Here is a 21,169-nt window from a genome sequence, read left to right as displayed (position 1 = left end):
TTCTTTGAACAGGGTTTATTTTAAAACATTGTTTCTGATGATGTGGTTAAACATCAAGCGTTTCCAGAGGAATTTCATTCAGTAATAATATACAGCTGATATCTTCAGTTTTAATTTCAACAGTGATCACAATAAGTTTCCATGCCACATCATTTTTTAGCTTCCATATTAGGAGAACACAACTTGTAAATGAATTGGGAAGAGCTGGGATGGTTGGACATAACCAGACAGTATTCACATGTTGGTGCTCATCCTGGTCTGGCTGTTGGCTGGTGTCAGCTCACCCTGGTTCCCTTCTCTGGGTGGAGACTGAAAAGGAGAAAAATACTTAAACCACAGGCTTTTGGTGTCAGTGCTATAAACTATATATTTGCAATAATTTACTCTAAACTTTAGTCATGAAGGAAAAAATCATCCATTTTGGAACAGACTGGAAGAAATGAAGCACTGTAAATACAGTCAGGGTACACAGTGTATGAATAAACTAAATGTTTATTACAAATGTTTTTGTTTTAGCAATTTAGAGCTTGAACTTTATAGGAAGGTGCAAAAATCTGATCTGTAGTTTTTACCTTGACATGGATCTGGTTACGAAGCACCGCAGCACGGAGGATCATGGCTTTTGCCCGTCTCTGGAACTCTTTTCCCATGTGGAGAGATTTTTCAAATGTAGTGCTCCTCTGATCCACGTCCCTCGCATATAGAATCTGTCAACACCAGCAGATTTTCAGAACTGAACCAAAAATCACAAAATCATAGGTTCTGACTCTATAAATTTTCACCTTGCTATGGGAGTCGATACGTGCGTTGACGAGGCCCTCCAGTATCAACTGTGTGAGTTCATCTTCCAGAGCTGCTACTGTGGTGTTGAAAGCCTGTGCCATCTTTGTCATGTCAGCCGATACATAGGGACTGAAATACTGAACACACACACAAAAAATATTTACCTCTACATCTAAAGTGCAGTGAAAAACAGTTGGATTCCAATAACTTTCTTGTTTTGACATTTCTCAGACTTAAATGTTTTAGATCAACTTTTAATATCACATAACCAGAGCAAATACAAAACTGGGGTTTTGTAGTCGATCTGATCTTATGAGATAAAATTGATCAATAAACCTAACTGGTTGGCAATGAGCCTTTTCAGTGCAGTCTCTTCTGAGAAAGGAGAGAAGAATTTGTCAGTTTTCTCACAAGAGAAACTCATTTTTAAGGGATTATATTCATTTTGCCATACTGGAAGGTTTTTCGGCATAAAGAAATGGTTCAGGTCATGTCAAAGCAATGCAAGCGGATGTCCAGATTCAGAAATAATCTAAGTGTTTGTGAGGTTAAGGACTGAAGGATGCCAGTGTGCATAATTCATATCTACATCAATTATGGCAACTTGCCCAAGTCTCGGAGTTGGTAAACCAGCTCCAGATCATCACCTATGACGTTTCTTTGCTGAAATGCAGTAATACATTTAGAATAGAATAGAACAGATTATACTTTATTTATCAAGGAGGGATTGGTTAATAGTTGACAAGTTACTCCATCTAAGGTGTTAAATATTAATTAGAGGTGTGCCGATCGATCGGCCACCGATCATAATCGGGCCGATTTTTGTGAAAAAGTGCATGATCGGTGATCACGATCACTTGTTGCCGATACTGATCACCTGCAGATACCGATCACCTGCATCTCTTTTCGCAGCCTGCCTGTGCAGCTGGTCTCCTCTTTCCTTCACACTGCGCAAACGCGCAGCAACAAATCCTAAGCGATGTGGAACTATAACGCACTGAGTGAATGGGGAAGTTTGCGTGTTGCTGCGGAAAATTGAAGCAGGTCAAAATGCATCAACACAACGAAGCTAATACGACATAAAAACAATGCCATACTTGACGGAGTTTGGCTACATCGAGGCTCACTGCAGTAAAAAAGACATATGGAGGATCAGATAGCAGGTAAAGCAGCACAGCTACAAACACTCACCTGGATTAGCATGACGGTCAGAAAGCTAAACAAATAACCCGCAAAATTATTTAAGTCTTGGAGCTGCGATGTAAGACGCTGGTTCTGCTCTCGCTGTTGAACCGCTGCTACGCTACAGGTAGTAATATTTCACAGATGGAGCGCCGCTTCTGCTCCACCTGGTAGTGACTCTCACACCGAACCTCTGTTTAAAGCTGCAGCGTATAACTTAAAAAAATACATTTTACATACGTATTAAAACTTTCGCTGTCCTAACATGAGACAGATAATCTCTGAAAAAATAATGGATCTCCTCCCTGCTCTGCATAATTACTCCACTCAGTCAGAAACAGCCACTCAGAACTAGCAGTAATCAGTTAGCCGCCATGCTATCAGGAAGTTTTTATTCAGTAACTCTGGATTGTTTATTGTAATGGATCCTGTATTTGCCTTTGAATGTTAAGTTTTATACTTGAATTTTTTTGGCAATGTTGAGAGGTTTTATTTTGACTCTTTGCATTATTTAGCCTCTTCAGAGCCTTCAGATGTTATCAGTCTGTTGAAGATAGTATTACTGATAGCAGTACAATTTGCACAATGCCTGTTTTGTTGAGTTTTCTTCTTGGAAAAAGTTATTAAAAACTAGTTTTTGTCTAAATTAAGGTGAATTCATGGTTCCTTTTTCCACATAATGTAGCCAGTAGTGTTTATGATAAAAAAAATAAATAAAAAAATTATGTGATCGGTATTGGTGATCGGCCCTCATGGGTGATCGGCATTCGGCACATCTCTAATATTAATAATACAAATAACTTTACTTCGGTATAATGAGTCTCTGGTTGAAGGGGTCCTGTATCCAGCCAGCACAACAAAGTGGATGAAACTCGTTAAGGCCCCAATATACTCAGGCGTACTTCAGTCCGCCGGACATGTCCGCGCAAGGATAGATTTTTATGACAGAGTACTCGGTGTCGCACAGTAAACTGCCTGGTGGAAACAGTGTTTACATCGAACTGGTTTTCATGTGACAAAGGGCTGATAAGATTGATAACTATAACTTTACTCATATAACCCAGGGTTATACGAGTTCATTTTGTTTCAATGTTGAGATCAACATGATAAAAGTCAACATAAAGTTGTCACGGGGACGTGATAGACATATAAGCGAAAATACTTAACAGCAACAGGCTTTATATATTCACGCAAATATTGACTTGGTGAATTATGCAGAATTATGAGAACAAAAAACAAGACATCATCCCAGACTTCTTTATCAGCAGTGGAGCAGAGAGGTGGTCCGATAAGTTGAGTCTGACTTTTTTTTTTTCTCCCAACAACGGCAAGGCCCACACCATGTGCAAGGTGCACCATTTTTGATTGGTGCACAAATTGTTACACCGATCACAATTGTGCTTTCGGAACATAATAAACAGAGCTAATTGAATGGATCCCTGATTATAGGTAAAGCCAGCACAGCCTCCTGCTGTTCCTCTGGATAAAATTCCTCAGTAGGAAGCTGTGCTGCTGCAGGCCGTGGTTCACTGTCTTTGCCGGATGAACAGACATGTCACTGCCTTTCTCTGTCCCTCAGCGAGAAGTGACTTAAGGCTTCTCAGATGAAGAAACAAAGCTAGGCGCCCAAATAGGTAATCAGACTTGCTAGTACTCATTAAGATTGCGTGAAATAAAGGAATTTTATCACGAGAGAATTTCAGGTAATCAGTACGCTCGAGTATGAAGACAGGGAGTCCGCGTGGTTCATGGAATGCGCACAGTACTTATACGCCCGAGTTTATTGGGGCCTTTATCCAAGATGACCTGAACCTAAACAGGATCCTTCTTTCCTTCCAGAGTCCAGCTCCATTCCAATAACGTCACTGAACTTGTGGACCAGTTTGTTTAGCGGACCCTCAGCCTGCTGTCCTAGCACACCACAGCAGAGGCCACCACAGAGTTAGAGAACATCTTGAGTAAAGTACTGAAGGATCTCAGCCACCTCAGAAAGCAGAGGGGCCAATTTGCTGTCCCAGTCCAGCTTATTGTCAATGTGGAGTCCCAGATATTTATGATTCTCCACAATGTCCACACCGACGCCCTGGTCACCAGAATCCTAGTCCTTCTCCTCAGATCCACCACCAGTTCCTTGGTCTTTGTCACATTGAGTTGCAAGAGGTTCGGCCCACACCATATGACAAAGTTTTTTTTATTTTTTACACCAAATGTAAATGGCAAATGGACTGAACTTATATAGCCCTTTTCCAGTCATTTTGACCAAAACGCTTTACACTAGAGTCACATTCACCCATTCGCACTCACATTTATACACTGATCGACACCCAAGGGCACATCGACATGTGGCAGCCACAGTCACCCCTGGTCCATTGTTACATTACCCCTGGTAATGTAACAAACATTACCCAAAAAAGGTTCAGCTTATGTTGTGTCAGTTCACAGAATATTTTCACCAAATTCTTAGGATTCTTCAAAATCGTTTTTGGCGAACTGAGCAGTGGTGCTTACCATTCCCTCCCCTTTTTTCTCTGGTTGAGGACATTGGCTCTGCACAAGACTGACTGATAAATATCAATGACTTAAACACAACAAATAAGATATTTACACTAAAAAATTAAACTATAATAACGCACATGATGTCTCACCTGGATTAGGGCTCTGTTTCTGATCTGACTGTACAAGGTTTTGATGTGAGGAGCCAAGTACATGTCCAACAGCAGGTTATCCTGAAAGAAATGCCAAAATTGTTGCTGTAGTAATTTGAATACACATTTGTAATGGATTTATAGGCTCTTGCAAACTCACACAAAGCAGGTCATTGACTACTGTTGAGATAGTGGCCAGCAACATGAGTAAATCCTTCAGACTGTGATGCAGTGGGAGCAATTAATACATTGAGGGCTGCAATGGACGTGATGCCAAGACAAGATGGCTCCACCCCATGTGGAAGTATAACTGAAGTAGAGCAAACCTCCAACAAACAATCATTATGATAAAGGTAGTGAAGCTCAATGCCTTACATGAGCCATTTGGTGAGGCATTTTTGCCTTATCAACCAAGGTAAAGAAGAGAGGCAAAAGATTTTAAAGAAGTCATTCATCAGGTCCATGAAGTTATTTATGAGGAATCCCAGAGAAATTGACATTAAAGCCCAAGAATTAAATTACGTTAAATTACATTGGCAAGAAAAAAATTTATATTTCATACGAGCTTGTAAAGGAACTTTGAGGGGAATAATTCTTTTTGATAAAGAATGTAAGAATAAATGTCAGCGGTTCTGTCCCACTGAGACATCTTCAGCCCACAGGTTCTCCAGATGAGGGCTGTTTACGTTGGAACAAATTGTGACCACAGTTGGTCATTTGCTGACAAACCTACTGTATTGATTGACAGACTCATGTCAATTGGCCATGTAAAAGCACACATTTGCTGCAGCAAAGACAACCATATTCAGACAATATGCAACATGACACTAAGGGCAATTAATTTAAATATGAATGTGTTCAAAAACTGCACCATACTTGGGTCTGACTCCTCTCAGTCAAAAACTTATGAAACTCTCTGAACCTTTTGAGTGAGGTTTGTTTCACAGTCATCTCTAATTGTGTAACTTTTTCTAACATTTTGTCTTTTCTCTTAACATATCTTTACATGTGTGAAGACAGTACAGGGTGAAGAGACAGTTTCTTCAGCAGTGACAGTTTGTAGGTAAACTGCCTTGTCGAGGGTGCCATTGACTGGTGATATTCCAGTCATTGAACAGATGGTCTTCCTCATCATTGACATTTCTGGATAAAAATGATTTGGTTTGTGTGATATTCAAATTTTCCTGGAAACTGAGTTTTTGGTTCCCTTTCAGTTTAAACTGTAATCATGCATGTGACTAGTTAGAAGCAAGTTTTGCAAAACTCTCAAACAGGTCAGTTATAGTTTAAAACATTGGTGTGTGTTCTTACCTTTATTTCATCCAGTAATTTGAGACAGGATGCATACTTGGACTCGTAGAACTTGAAGATGATATCACGAATCTGAGGTTCTAATTCAAGAAATAGCTTGAAGGAGCTGGTGACAGAAATAACACTTATTTTCATCAAATTTACATATACATACATTTAGATAACATCCATCAACAACACCCTACCTGCTAGAGATCACATTACGTTGGAGCTCCTGTCTATCAAAACTGGCCAAAGCGCACAATCCCCCATAAACAGCTACATTACTGGGAGACAAGAGCTGAAATGCAATCCAGACAAACATTTTATTGGACAGATGTTTTTAATCAGCTTAAACTAAGTAATCAGCATCTCTGGTTTAGTCTTCAACTTACTTGATTCTTTTCAAAAACTGTTGAACACATTCTACAACTAGTGTAATAGACGATTTTCATTATCCCACGCTTTAAAAATTGTCTTCAAGCATGAATCAAAGCAACTGTGGGGTTTTATTTTGTAGAAGACGCTGACAAACTGAAATGACTTTAGAACTTGGATTTTTATTGACTGTAGATTTCTGCTTAGAAATTGGATGTCTTTTTAACAGCCTTACGATGACATTTGTTGTGAATCAACAAAATATAAACTGAACTGAAAAAAGGTTTGACTTGTTAATTGCTTAACCATTAGTGTAAATACTAATGGACATTTTGTCTTTAATAAATGTCCATTAGCATCATTCCATTTCCAAGTCATGAAATACATAAAACTTCATTTTTAGGGATAATAATTGATGAAAAAGTTAGCTGGAAACCTCAGATTAAAAAGAATCAGAATGAAAAGAATTTATTGTCATTGTCAGTTAAGACAACAAAATTGCAGTTTCAGTTAGAACCATCTATTACGTAACAACACGAGGGGAGTTTGGGGAATAGTTGGCTGAGGCCTCGCAGCCCGACAGGCGCCGCCCTTGCAGGAGGAAATAGGAAACATAGCTCTGCTCTTTGCAGGGCAGAGCTTGAGATGAAGAAAAAAACCTCGGCACTTGAGCACATATAAATACATATAGACAAAACTTCGGAAGCTATTCAAAAGAAAGACTCTGAAAACACAGGACACAGACACTGAGCAGAGAAGATAGGGAGGGCAGGGAGACAGAGAAAGGACCTCCTCCTCCTTCGAAGGACAGAGCAGAGGATGCAGAAGATACATCTGTTATTTAACTTGGACAAGGTTTCCCCCAGTGTATTATAGGCCTGGCAGCCCGCCATCCTTTACTTGTGCCTCCGCCAGGCTAAGCCTTTCTTGTTTAAGTTTTTAGAAAAATAATAACGCAAAAAAAAATTTCTTTTTTTTCTTTCTTTTTTTAAGCGTCTCTGTTGCTCTGAGCCCTTCACTGCTCTGAACAGATTTATTCCTAAAAGATATGTTTATAGAATATAGGTCTATAGTTTATGCATTTAAAGCCGGACCAATCACACCGCTGCCGCCTCTGCGCGTTGCCTCGCGCGCTGCATTGGCTGGATTAAGTTTACCTCAGCGCGGATCCCGCGCGCCTCCTTTCACTCAAACTGGACACAGGGATGTTTACATCAAGCCCCTATGAGGAATTATGATTCTTCCCAGAGCTTTTGATCAAGGTAGACCTTTAAACACCACTCTGGTTAGCTCTGGTTGCGCAGCTCTACATGAACTGCAGGAATAATTTGTAGTTGCGCTTTCAGAGCGAGCGGTGAGAATGATTTATATTTGTGAACAAAGAATTTTGTGCGGCTTTTCCATCTCAACACGCTGCCCAGCGCCCAGCTCTGCCTGCGCTGTTAAAGTTTATTTATGTGGTCCCGGTTGGCCGGTGTATTAGTTAACTAGTGTAGCGGTTCTCAACGTGGGTGGTACCGCCCCCCAGGGGGCGTTCAGAGGATGGCAGGGGGCGCTGGCGGACATTTTTACAAAAGGGGGGTGCTGGGATGCCTTTGGGGGGCGTTTGGTCGAAGGTAAACTTTACACCTTAAATCCACAACAATACCAGTTTAGACTTTGAGCAACTTGGTAAAACTGTATTGTGTAACATTAAATCATGCTTGGCTGCAACTGTATCGATGGCAGCTCTTCTTCTATTCAGTGTTTGTTAGCTTCTTGGCGCAGCTCCATTCTCCTGCTACTGGTAGCTAAAATCACGATACCCTCCCTGTGTATCCCTTTGAAAAATGAACCCATTTAAATCAAGAAATCCCTCCATGGTGATACCTCGATAGAGAGCGTTCATTTTATAGCGTTAACACGGTGCTGCAAGTAGTCCGACATGAAACGGGGTGATAGAACAACACAGCACTTTTAAATTTCAATAATCAGAATGCAGAAATTGTTTCCGTTGTTTTAAAAGGTTTATGTCAGTCTGCCTTTTCCCCATCGATACGCTTCCCGACCGCCCTGCACCTTAGGGGCTTAAAAAAAAAAGACGAGCACATTGCGCAAAACTCTGAAACAGGAGAAGCGGGACATAAAACAGAACGACAAACTAGATGTGAATTATGGCATAAAAACAGAGAATCCGACGCTGAACAGTGAAAAATCAACACATGATGTGTTAGGAGGCGCAGCAGGTGATGAGTGAAGATTACTGATGGTCAATAAACGATAAAATAAATCTAGCAACAGGAAAGAAACTAAAGTGGACATAGCAATAAACCAAGAGAGGATAAAACTAATCAAAGGAAACTAAATGGAAATGAATGAAGAACAAAATGCAAGAATAAACTAAGAAACTAAAGTAAATACAGAGGAATAAACTGGTATGGCAAGACCTTTCGAGCAATAATTAATACAGAGGACTGTATTTCAAGAATTAACAGACACTATTTCCAGATAAAAGGTTAAATAATATTGTTGAAGTGTCATGGGTTTGTTGAGACCACATCTAGTACTGAGAATAAATATATCTTACAGACCATAACAGTAAATAACTTATCACTTATTTATGTTTTTAATTTGATATATTTATTTCTTCAATATTATTTTTCATGTCAGTGTTAATGTCATGAGGCTGATGACTCCATGACACTTTCAGTTTGACTCATTAGGATTTGATTAAGAACCAGATTTGTTCTTTGTAATTTCTGTCCAGTAAAACTATTAATCTATAATCAATAGACATGTCTATATAAAGATATAATCCATGTTTCTGTCTCATATTTCCATGGCATTAAAAACTTTTGTTTTTCCACTGAAAGCTCTGGTTTGCACAATAAATGCCATGAGGGTGAAGTTTTATGGATGATACTCTGATGTCCCATTCTCCTGAAGGCAGCACAGAGCTGCACCACCAGAAACTGGCAAACACTGAAGAGAAGAAGAGTTATGATTAATGTAGTTACAGTTCTATCCATGTTTTAATGTTGCAGAGCTCAGTCGTTTTGCAAATAGTTCAAAGTTTAAACTGGCATGTTGAACATCTTTTATCTGGTCATTTTGTGGAATATTTAACAACTAGAAAATGGCACAAAATAAGAATATTGTTTCCACTCTGATTGGCTGCTGTTAGACCTACAGATTTTAACTTTTGTTCATTGCATTTTTCATAGACGCCTGTGAAAATAATTTCTATTCCCATGACCTTTTTGTTCTCTGGGAAATTATTTTTGATGATAAATACAGAAACAAGCATAAAAGTCAAAACATCTACAATAGTGACAGTAATATTAATAATAAAATAATAGTCAGTGCAAAGTAGCCTGCAAATTCTTTGGTGGGGGTGGTGAGGGGCCTGGATAAAGACTAGGGGGGCGCTGGGCTGAAAAAGGTTGAGAGACACTGAACTAGTGCTAACTTGATCATGCAGGTTCAGCCTGGTGAGGAGCTTTCACGCTCTCCTGTCTGTAACACATAATGCTGATTTTATTATTATAGTATTATTTTTAGTGTTATTTTTCTGGTTACACAATGCATCAAACCGTATCAAATGTTTTGTCCACTTAGTCAGACAGAGTTAATGAAACAGAGATCTGAGAAACTCGACCAATCAGAATAGTTTCTGTGACGCTTATTAAAACTCGACAGACATGAAATGAAAGAGCTACTAAAGTCACATTAGCAGCATTGAATTAAATCTCCCGTTTGCAGCAGATTGCCTCATCATGCAGGGCCGGTCCAAGGCTAATGAGGCCTTGAGAAGAATCTGATTTAGGGGCCACTTTTGTTGCTAAAAACATCAGCACCTCTAACAGATGTGTTGGATTTAGTCAGAGAGGGGGAGTAGAAGCCCTGGGGGCTTCTACCTGGTTTAATTGGTCAACCTGAAAAGCAATCAGTTATAATTGCAGTTTACTAAATTGTGTTTGTGAACAAAAAGAGCTCAAACTTAAAGATTAAACTCACAGCATCAGATTGTAGCTATGGTAACAAAATCTAACTATGAATATTGTTCTTTGAACTTTTACAAAGTAAACTTGCCAGCTCCTTAAAATCTTAACATTTAAATGTTAAACAATTTGATGGAGCTGCTGACTTAATTTGGATTAAACAAAAGTGCAAATAATGATATTCATTTTAATTGTATATTTTGATTTGTTGTTTTTAAGACTAGTTGTGGGTTTAAGTGGTGTTTCACTGGCGATGTTTTCCCGTAATGTATAATTACTGAGCGATATTTTTAAATTTCCTGTCACCTTAACATATTTTAATACAAAAACACGGCAGACCGCCTCGGCACCCCGACCAAGTTTTCTGGGGGAAACCCTGTTGGATGTTTTGAATGACTCTTCAAAACATCCAAGACAAAGGAGTTGATTGTGGAAGGAAGACCTATTTATGCCTGTCTGCATAAACAGGGACTGTGTGGAGACAGTACCCAGAATTAAAGTTCATTAACTCTGGGTACCATTTTATATACATTGTCAGCAACAGCTGAGAATGGAATGTAAATCAGCTGCCAAAATAACACCGGTCAACTCTTGGAAAATAATATGGATGAGTTCAATGTTTGGACTGCCACGCTGAGGCCGCAATTCTACAACAGTTATTTATATATTCGCAGAGGTTTAGTCAAATGATACAAGCAAATGGTTTAAATTTCCATTGTATTCTATAATTGTGCTTCTCAAACCTATATGTGAAATTCAACACAAATACATATGTTTCTCTTTCAACCAGTCAGTCATACTTCATCATTTTTTAATTAAACCACATTTCTGTTTGTTGCTAAGCAATGAACCTTGTAAAATATGTAGGTTTTCAGCACAGCACTTCCAGAATTGAAAAAGGCACCTCACCTCTGGACAGTCGCAGTGGTCAAACGAAGCCTGCAGGAAGCACTTAGCAGCTGGTTTGTACTTTCTGGAGGCCAATTCAGCAAGTCCTTAAAATAAAAAATAATGCAATGACAAAAATCAGAAGATCTGGAAATGTAACAGAAAATTGACCCTGACCGCCCCAGTCACCTACAATAAACTCCACTATGAGTAAGTATGTATCTGTGATCTCCTAAGGAAATGTTATTATGTGATGTTAGTAAAGAATTCCTCACTCCAGGAAATCTACTGGAGTTATTTAGGAATGAGGGGTCACAATGTCTCACATCTGCTGGATGTCCATTTGTCAATGAATAATAAAACTAAGAAAATCTGAATGAGTATAAAGGTGACAAAAAAGCTTATTTTATTTATTCTGGGTATACAGTTATGATAGCTAGGAAATGAGTAGAAACCTTTCAAGGAAAATGAATTTGCAAAGTTATCTAATCCTTCACATTTATTCTACTAGAGCAGTGTTTTTCAACCATTTTTGAGTCAAGGTACACCGTTTTAATTGAAAAAATCTCGAGGCACACCACCAACTAAAAATGGAAATAAAGATACTCTGTAGCCGCCTATATATAGTCATTCTTATCAAAGTCTCTTGAATAGGAATCAAATAAACACAAAAATGTATTATCACATTTTACATTTCTTATTTCAAACTGCACCTAACATATCCACTTCAAAAATACACCTGAACAGCCACAACACTGTGGTGTTACATTTAAAGAAGTTGTAGAAAACATCAAAGTGTTTTACAAACTAATCCACAAGCATCTTATAGCCAGAATACAGAAAATAATTCTTATTCTGAAAGAAGCAATAATATTTGGGAAACATTTCACTTCATATTCACTGTTACAATATGAAGAGTTGCATGTACAAAATGTCAATATCTGTATATTTTACCCACCTAGTGTGAAACCTGTGCATGTTTGGATGAAAACAGATCTGATTTCCTGGCAGAAATTGAAGAAAGACAAAGCTCTTCCTCAACATCTCAGTCTCTCTCTGTTTTTAGTTTTTATAGTAACCAGACTAGAGAAGCTCACTTCACACAGACATGTTGTGGGAAATGGACTCATGTTCTTTCCAACTACTGCTGAGCTTCACTGTCTTTTCCATCACTGTCATCAGTCTTTCTAGATTCAGTGCTCTCACCGCTACCTGTAACATTCGTGCATCACTAATTCTCGTTTTAATGTAAAATGCTCTGTACCTACTGCCATCTAGTGGTAAGAACATTACATGATTACGCCGCTGCTACTACTACAGCAGATACTCGAAGATGGCATTATTTGCAGACAATTCAGTTTCAAAAAATCTTTTTAAACTAATTACGGTATTTTTCGGACTATAGAGCGCACCATACTAGCACCCTCAATTAAAAAAATAAAATAAAAACTGGAAGCTGCTCTCGGTTTTCCATTAGGACCCAGCAGAATGCCTCGTCCTAATAAATCTACTGGACGCAGCACTCCGTCTCCAAAGTCAAACCATGGTTTCGTTCACACCGAGCTTAAATGCAGCGGCTCTATTTCCCTCCTGTAGTGCCAGATCGACAGCCCTCAACTTAAAAGCTGCATGATATGAGTTTGAAAACATTTCTCCGTCGCGCCTGCTGCTAGCATGTGCTTGTTCTAAATGAAAATTAGCCGTTCTTCTTTGATTTACAATTTTGACTTCTAATGATTCACTTCCTGCTAGAGAGCCCCCTGGTGGTTAAAGAAAAGTCCGCAGAAAAGCCACAGCGGGCTACAATCCGCATGGTTCAAAGTTAAGGAAAAAAGTAGCAGCTTTTAGTCCGGAAAATACGGTACCGTAGTGAAATTGAATAATTTCCACGGCACACCTGACGATCACTCACGGCACACTAGTGTGCCGCGGAACAGTGGTTGAAAAACACTGTACTAGAGCAGTGGTTCTTATCCTGGGTTGGATCGAACCCCAGGGGTTCGACGAGTCGGTCTCAGGGGTTCGGTGGAGCCTCTGCCGCGGAGGTAAAGACACACTTGTGTAAAGTCGTGATGACGCCCCGCTTTGCCATCACTTGCTGCAGAGGATCACGTTATATTGGTTAGCCAATCAGAGGATCACGTTACATTGCTTAGCCAATCAGAAGATCACGTTACATTGCTTAGCCAATCAGAGGATCACGTTACATTGCTTAGCCAATCAGAGGATCACGTTACATTGCTTAGCCAATCAGAGGATCACGTTACATTGCTTAGCCAATCAGAAGATCACGTTACATTGCTTAGCCAATCAGAGGATCACGTTACATTGCTTAGCCAATCAGAAGATCACGTTACATTGCTTAGCCAATCAGAGGATCACGTTACATTGCTTAGCCAATCAGAGGATCACGTTACATTGCTTAGCCAATCAGAGGATCACGTTACATTGCTTAGCCAATCAGAAGATCACGTTACATTGCTTAGCCAATCAGAGGATCACGTTACATTGCTTAGCCAATCAGAGGATCACGTTACATTGCTTAGCCAATCAGAGGATCACGTTACATTGCTTAGCCAATCAGAGGATCACGTTACATTGCTTAGCCAATCAGAGGATCACGTTACATTGCTTAGCCAATCAGAGGATCACGTTACATTGCTTAGCCAATCAGAGCTGCGGAGGAGCCCTGATTGAAGGAGCTCCACTCTCAGCAGGGATTTGAACTTGTCTTTAATTACTTCAGCAAAACTCATCGTTTTTACCAAATTCTATAGTTCAAATCTGCTCCTTAGTCGCATCTTTTCGGGGTTGCTACTGCCTCTAGTGGCGTGGGGGTGGTAACACAGCTAATATAATTACATTACTAAATCAGAATAACGCAAAGTATTCTGTGTGTCGGCGGGGCGGAGGAGGAGGAATGAGAAGGGTTCGGTGAATGCGCATATAAAATTGGGTGTTCAGTACCTCAAAAAAGTTTAAGAACCACTGGACTAGGGTTAGTGTTCTGTAGTAAATGATCTTAATTCAAATTTCTATAAAGAAATGAAACTTTCTCTGACTAAAAGAAGAAAAGCTAAACATTTTTACTTTTGTGTATGTGAACCCCACAAGAGACACTTTTCATAGTTAAAAAGATAAACCTAGGATTTTTGTAGCTAAAAACATTACTATGTACATATGTACATGATTGACAACAATAAATTATAAAGTTTAGATGGATAATAATTAAATAAAACAGTGCAATACCTGCTGAGCACTTTAGTTTGGTTAGGACTGTTTGATTCTGGCTGTCTCGCTCCCCTCTTTGCTACAAAAAAGAAAACAAATCAATAAATAAGGATACTTGACAATGGTAGGAGCTTTCCAAGGAAATGGATAAAATGCAGAAAAAACTTTTTTTTCTTTCACATAATTTCCGTCAAAGAAACAGATGCAGGGTAATGCATTTAGCTCACAAAGTTTAGCATTTGTGTCTCTTTAAAAACAAAAGAAAAAAAAAAAACACATCGGAGGAACAGAAACACGGTGAACACAAATTTATAGAGAAACATGTGAGCTGTGAGCCGAGTGTACCTCTGCAATTTCTGGTGTGGATTCTGCCTTGTTCACATAGCTCAGCACATGCGACCAGTTTTGGAGGTAAACACTCACCTAGCAAAAACAAAAGAGAAGACTTTGCTTTGAGATAATGCGTTATTAGCTAGTAATACTAAAATTATCTCCACATAAGGAAGATTGTTTCTAAAACCTCTACGACTTTAAGATAAAAACTGAAAGCAACCAACAAAATGGCAGCTTCTAACCGAGACAGACAAACGTTTCTAACAAAAAAATTCTAACTTTGTGGAATGTGGAATTTGTCTGCAAGGATAAGGATGCATAAACAACAAGCACTGTTGCCTGCTCCAACCAGGTCAAATGAGGAAACAAAAGGCAAGGTAGCATGGAAGGAGAACTTTTAACACCAGCCCCAGTGTAGAAAACTCAGGCTGATGAGCCTAGAAGCTGTTGGAGGGTAGGGAGATATCAGACCCCCTATGTGTTAGAAATATGACCATAATGTGTCACAATTTCACCTTCAGTCGTTTCATCAGAGATGCTGTTCTTTCATAATGCTGGTAGTGCTGTATAAAAAAGATGATTTAAAATAAACTACTCATAGCCTGGTGGGGGGACAAGTAGAACCTGGTGGCTGGCTGTATCTGATCATTGAAAAAAATTTTTATAAAAAAAAAAAAAAAAAAAAGCAGAAATGTAAATAAAGTGAGATACAATGAAGAAGTTGGATTTTCTTCCTTGTTTTGTTTGAAATTTTTTTCTCAAATTCATTGTACCATGTTCTTGGTATTTCAAAACTTGAAATTGTATTATTTTGACATTGTTTACAATGTTTTTGCAGCAGAAGCGAGTTGTAATCCCTCTCATACCTTTATGACATTCAGACACATGTTAATAACATGCTTAGCGCTGGTACAGTAATCTCTGGCACGGGAGTAGCACTTCAGAGCATTGCTGAGGTCACCACAGTCCAGGTAGTGGTCCCCCAAATCATCATGGCCTCTTCTGAAGTGGGAAAAGGAAAAAATGTGAGAACTAATCATCAAGGATTAGTAATGGAAAACACGTTACTAAAGTAGCCGACAGATAAACTGAGCTTTAATTTTGAACATAAAAGTAAATCTAAAAAAAAAAAAAAGCTACAGTCCAGATTTTAGTTCGGACCTCTCAACTGAACACTGAGGAAGCTGGACGTGGCTGGGGAAGAAGAACAGGCCAATACAATTTGTATTACCCTATTGTGAGACTGGAACATAAAGTGTGAAAAAACTGAAGGGCTTTCCAGATGCACTGTGCATTCTTTCTGTGAGGGGCTATTCCAATTCAACATGAATGCCACCCTCCTCTCCCCAAATACAAGTACTTGCTGATCAAATGCTCGAGTTATTTTTCATAATTGTAAAACAATTCAGCAAACTTCATAGCACTGCAAACCATTTACTTAGTACCTAGATTTATATGTTTCAGTCAGTGAAAGCTGAAGATGTCTTGTAACTTTCAGATACAAGACAGATGTTTACTTGATCATGAGTTTTTATTTTTTTTCTTTTAATAACAGTGCTCATGTTAATTAAATACAAGTTGAATATAATAGTAAAAATCACCTGATGCTCTCTTTGATCGAGTTGCCTTTATAGTTCTTCAGATCTGTATCCAGCTTCTCTAGTTTGAGCAGAGCCTTTTTCCTAGTGGATTCTGCCCAGGCTGAGTCCAGTGGAGGTAGAACCCCTCCATCAGGAACAGTGTCAGGCACGCCCTGAACATCCCTAAAATCACAAGAAGAGAAGAATTGTTATCTCTATTTACTGAGTTCTTAGTAATGTTTTAGCTTGTCAGATTCTTTCTTCTTGCTTTTACTGTACCTTGGGATCAGTGCATTTATCAATTGGTCATCATTTGGTTACTGTCACATGTGTGTATGAGAATATAAACTGTATAGGATCTGTTATTGTCAGCTACCCTGAAAAGTTCCCTACACTTTGCCAAGTTGAAGCTGGAAGTCCCTCTATGAGAGACGTTACTTTCCACTCCTTTACTATGCTCATTAGGTATGACCCTTCATGTCCATTCAAATTGGCTACAGCGCACAATCTGCCATTATGTACTGTTGGGTCTCCAGCCATGAAGGGCTGAACTAAACACATCGAACAGAGACTAATAGAAATCCTCAGAGTCCCAGGACACACTGCATTAAATTTCCTTTTGAGTTTCTAGAAAGAAGAGGTGTTTCACCGTGATTATGTGACATCATGTTTCTAACAACAGCTCTGTCTTAAAGGAAGTTGTCCTCTTTTCCACCTCATAACCTGCAAGGGAGATAAAGTGGTGACAAAATAGAGACAAAGAGGGGAGACAAGAATGTGAAAACTTCTTTCCTGGGAAGGAGAACGGATGTATGGCATCTTCGAATTAACTGTAGATCCAAAGTAAATATTCAGTCTACTGTCGGGGCATTTGGTAACTGTATTCCTGGAGAGGTATAAGTTTTGACCCTGACTTATTCTAAATTCTGCAGAAAGAATCTTTGAAATCTAGATTGCCCAAAAGAGACACTGTCTCCAAGTCTACCAACAAACTAGCACTGCCTCCACTGTACTAAGTTCTGGACTCTTACCCTGCCCCAAACTAAGGACGCTTTACTGTGAGGATCATGTTCTTAGATGCATCTACTGCATTTAACACAATTTGGCCTGATGTCTCAGAAAATCCAGAAGACACGGATGGAGGCTTCAACAATCACCTGGATCTATGACTGTCTCACAAACGGACCACAGTTTGTGAGACTGAAAAACTGTGTCTAACCAGGTGGTTAGAAGCACAAGAACACCACAGGGCACTGTACTCTCCCAATTCCTTTTCACTCTCTACACTTCGAACTTCCAGCACAAATGCATGTTTAGCGTGCCGTGCAATGAGAATGATTTATGTGTTTTTACATCTCAACATGCAGTCCAGTGTTTGGTTCTATGTCTGTGCTGATAAAGTTTATGTCTGTGTTCCTCAGTTGGCTGGTGCGTTAGTTTGTTCAGGTCATGGAGGAGCTGTCACACTCCTAAGATAAATATATACTCACAAATATATTAAATTTGTTAGGAAACAGAGCTCAAACAGCATCTGATTGTAGCTATGGTAACAATACAACTATGAAGATTGTTATTTGCACTTTTACAAAGTAAACTTGCCAGCTAAAAAAATCTTTTAAATGCTTTAAATTCATCCCTAATGAAAACATTAAATGAAATTTAACAGCAATGTCATTCTGAGTAAACAAATTAGGGCTGTAAAGATTCCTATAATGATTAGAGTACCTTGATTCTTAAAATTCCTCGAGGAAAATTATCTGGATTGAAACTTCATTAAATTATGTTTTACTATTTAGTGCACCTTGTTCCAGCAGGGAGATTATTTGTGTTGCGCAACACGCTCACTTCCCAATAGTTGCTGATGAATGCCGAGTCAACTCTTGGCATTTTCAAGTTCGGTCTGGGGTACTAGGATTAATTTCATTAATTGATGACGATGATGTCCGGCTTTTACCATTTTTCGAGGGATCAATGAGCATCCTTAAAATGATTGGCATGATGCACAAAATATGACAGAATCTGATTTAGCGGCCCCTCTTGAACATCAGCATCACTAACAGCATTTCAACATAAATTTTGTGAAATCTGGGAGAGGGGTCTAGTTTAATTGACCAATCTTAAAAGTAGTCAATTATAATTGTAATTTACTAAGATGTATTTGAGAACAGAACTCACATATTGTAGTTATGTCAACAAAACAATCCAACTATGAAAGTTGTTCTTTGAATTTTTACAAAGTAAACTTGCCAGGTCCTTAAAATCTTAAATTTAAATGTTAAACAATTTAAAGTATTTAAGATATCTATGCTGAAACCATTAAATCAGATTTAACAGCATTGATATTCTCCTAGTTCATTTATGCTGATCAGCATTATGTGATCAGCATTACATTGTGTTTGTAGATCCACTAACTGATAACTTAATTTGGAATTAACAGAAGTGTAAATGATTGACATTTATTTTAATTTGTATTTTTTTATTGCCGATTTTTAAGGTGTAAGAACTGTCGGCAATGTCTTCCAGTAACATAATTACTAATATAAATTAGTAATATTTTTACTAGAGGTGTGCCGATCAATCAGTTACCGATCATAATTGGTCAATTTCCGTAAAGAAGTACATACTTCTTTACGAAAATTGACCGGTTATATACTTCTTGTTGTTGATCACCAAAACCTGTATCATCTCCCTTCGCAGCCTGTATGTGCAGCTCATCTCCTCTTTCCTTCACACTGTGCAAGCACGTGGCAACAATTCCTAAGCAAAGTGGTGTGAAACTTCAACGCTCTGAGAGTGAATGGGAAAGTTTGCGTGGAAAAAGACCTCAGAGGTGAAGCACGACAAAATGCATTAAAACAACGAATCTAATATGGTATTTAAAAAACAAGAACTTGACGGAGCATGACTATACCAAGGCTCACTGCAGGAAAAAAAGACATCTGGAGCGGTCGGAAAGCAGGTAAAGCAGCGTACAACATTCACTCATATTAGCATCACGGTCAGAAAGCTAAGCAAATAACCCGAAAAATAATTTAAGTCTTCGATGACTAGCGGTGTAAGATACTGGATTCTGCTCTCGTTGTTGGACCGCCACTATGCGCTACTGGGATAGAATATTTTACAGATGTAGCGCCACTTCTGCTCCACCCAGCAATGAACTCTCACACCAAACGTTTGCTTAAAGCTGCAGCACGTAACTTATAAAAAAAGAAAAAAGATTTTACATATGTATTAAAACTTTCTAACTGTATCAATTAGGTGAATTTATTGCCAGATAATTTTTCCGTTTTACCAGATAACATAGTAGCATTTATACCTAAAGCGAAACAAACAGCCAATCTTATCTAAATCCAGGTGATCGGCAATGATCGGTGATCAGCAGTGATCGGCCCTCATTGGTGATCGGAATGGGCAGCTAAAAATCTGATTGGAGCATCCCTAATTTTTATATTTCCTGTAAACTTTATATTTTTTAATACCAAAGGAAAATGGTCCGCTGGTGGACCCTCCCAGCACACCAACCACCGGGCTTAGCGGGTTTTCTGGGGAAACCTTGAGTCCGGTAGATTTAGTACAATTAGGGACCAAAATTACAACATTTTCAGGCGGTGTGGTTTGCTGTCACACTGCACTTTATGAACTGAGCCAAACCCCTCGAAAATCCTGTTCACCCACTAACTTGTGGTGGTGCTGCACCAACAACTGCTGAAGGAAACGACACAAAAACCTCAGAAGATGACATAAGTGCAACTTCCTTCTTGACAAAACGTAAACAAAAATGGAGTGGCATAAAACATTTTTTTTGGATTTCTTTTTTGTCTCAAGTCTCTTCCCCAACCTGACACTACTACAAGCCATACAGAAACATTTGATATTTAAACTAACTTAGATTACCGCCAGTTGGTTAAATACATGCTTGGACAGATTCACAGTTTTGGTTTCAGTTCATATCTAACAAGAAAAGAAAAAATATTGAAATGCAAATGTAATTTTAGTATCTGTACCTTGTGGCTTCTGTTAGCTTGCGGTGGATCTCTTCGTATGTGTCCACATTGAAGGTTCGCTGGACGAATGTGAGAGCCATCTTCAGTGCCTCCACTCGAAGCTGAGGACAATGCTCAGCAATGAACTGAAGCCTCTCAATCCGCATTAATCCACTGTAACTAGTAGCATATTGTTCCAAGTCCTACAGAAATCCACAAACAAGAGATCTTATCCAAACAGCTCCAATAAAAAGTTGTCATTTTTAAAAAATTAAAACATGAGGAAAGTTTTGTTTATATACGCAAGAAAACATTGATACAACAATGTGTTGATAATGATTTTTATATATCTTTATTTTCTTTTTCATTGCTTATTCTTAGTATTTAAGATGTAATGCAAAAGAGATTTTGAGAAACTGGTCTGTTTTTCACATCATTAGGGGTGCACCAGTTGCAGTTTTCTGGCCGATACCAATTTGAAATGTTGCTAAAGTCACTGAGATGGCAACAGTGGGGTAGTGCTGGGCTGAATGAGGAAAATCTAATATCCCCGATATATTTTTGCTATATCACGATACACAATATATGTTGAGACATTTTTAAATGAGCTTCAATGTTATTTTAAACTGCAGATCCCTTGCAGAATGATGTCACCTACACAAGTTCCCAACCCCATTTGGGTTGGGACTTAAATGCAAGACGTAACTGCTAGACTTAAATGTAAGCTCAATGTATAAATAAAAAGGGATGCAGTATTTTTGCTGTGAATTGTCTACACTATGACTACATATCAAGGTCAGAAAAAAGTTTTAATTAAGAAAGAAAATAGTGTCTGAGAGGAAAGTTACTTGCTTGACTTTGACAAACTTAACATATAGATGTGCTGTTGAATAAGG

General features: G+C 38.7%; 1 protein-coding gene across 1 annotated transcript in view; it reads right to left on the bottom strand.

The window, feature by feature from the left end:
• Positions 1-21,169, bottom strand: part of gps1 (G protein pathway suppressor 1) — a 28,461-nt gene continuing 7,292 nt past the window's right edge. Inside the window, exons 3-14 of the mRNA XM_008414979.3 lie at positions 20,295-20,476; positions 16,312-16,473; positions 15,577-15,712; positions 14,723-14,800; positions 14,396-14,456; positions 11,168-11,253; positions 6,107-6,201; positions 5,922-6,027; positions 4,611-4,691; positions 783-920; positions 573-707; positions 1-309 (exon numbers count right to left, since the gene is read on the bottom strand). Of these exons, the coding sequence (XP_008413201.1) occupies positions 235-309; positions 573-707; positions 783-920; positions 4,611-4,691; positions 5,922-6,027; positions 6,107-6,201; positions 11,168-11,253; positions 14,396-14,456; positions 14,723-14,800; positions 15,577-15,712; positions 16,312-16,473; positions 20,295-20,476 (1,335 nt within the window). The 3' untranslated portion in view covers positions 1-234. The remainder of the gene's footprint in view (positions 310-572; positions 708-782; positions 921-4,610; positions 4,692-5,921; positions 6,028-6,106; positions 6,202-11,167; positions 11,254-14,395; positions 14,457-14,722; positions 14,801-15,576; positions 15,713-16,311; positions 16,474-20,294; positions 20,477-21,169) is intronic.

The sequence above is a fragment of the Poecilia reticulata genome, chromosome 8 (genome assembly GCF_904066995.2).
Source record: "Poecilia reticulata chromosome 8, P_reticulata-male-v2, whole genome shotgun sequence".
Taxonomy (NCBI): Eukaryota; Metazoa; Chordata; class Actinopteri; order Cyprinodontiformes; family Poeciliidae; genus Poecilia; species Poecilia reticulata.
The sequence above is the reverse complement of the archived record's forward strand: the minus strand, read 5'-3'. Positions and strand labels throughout refer to the sequence as shown.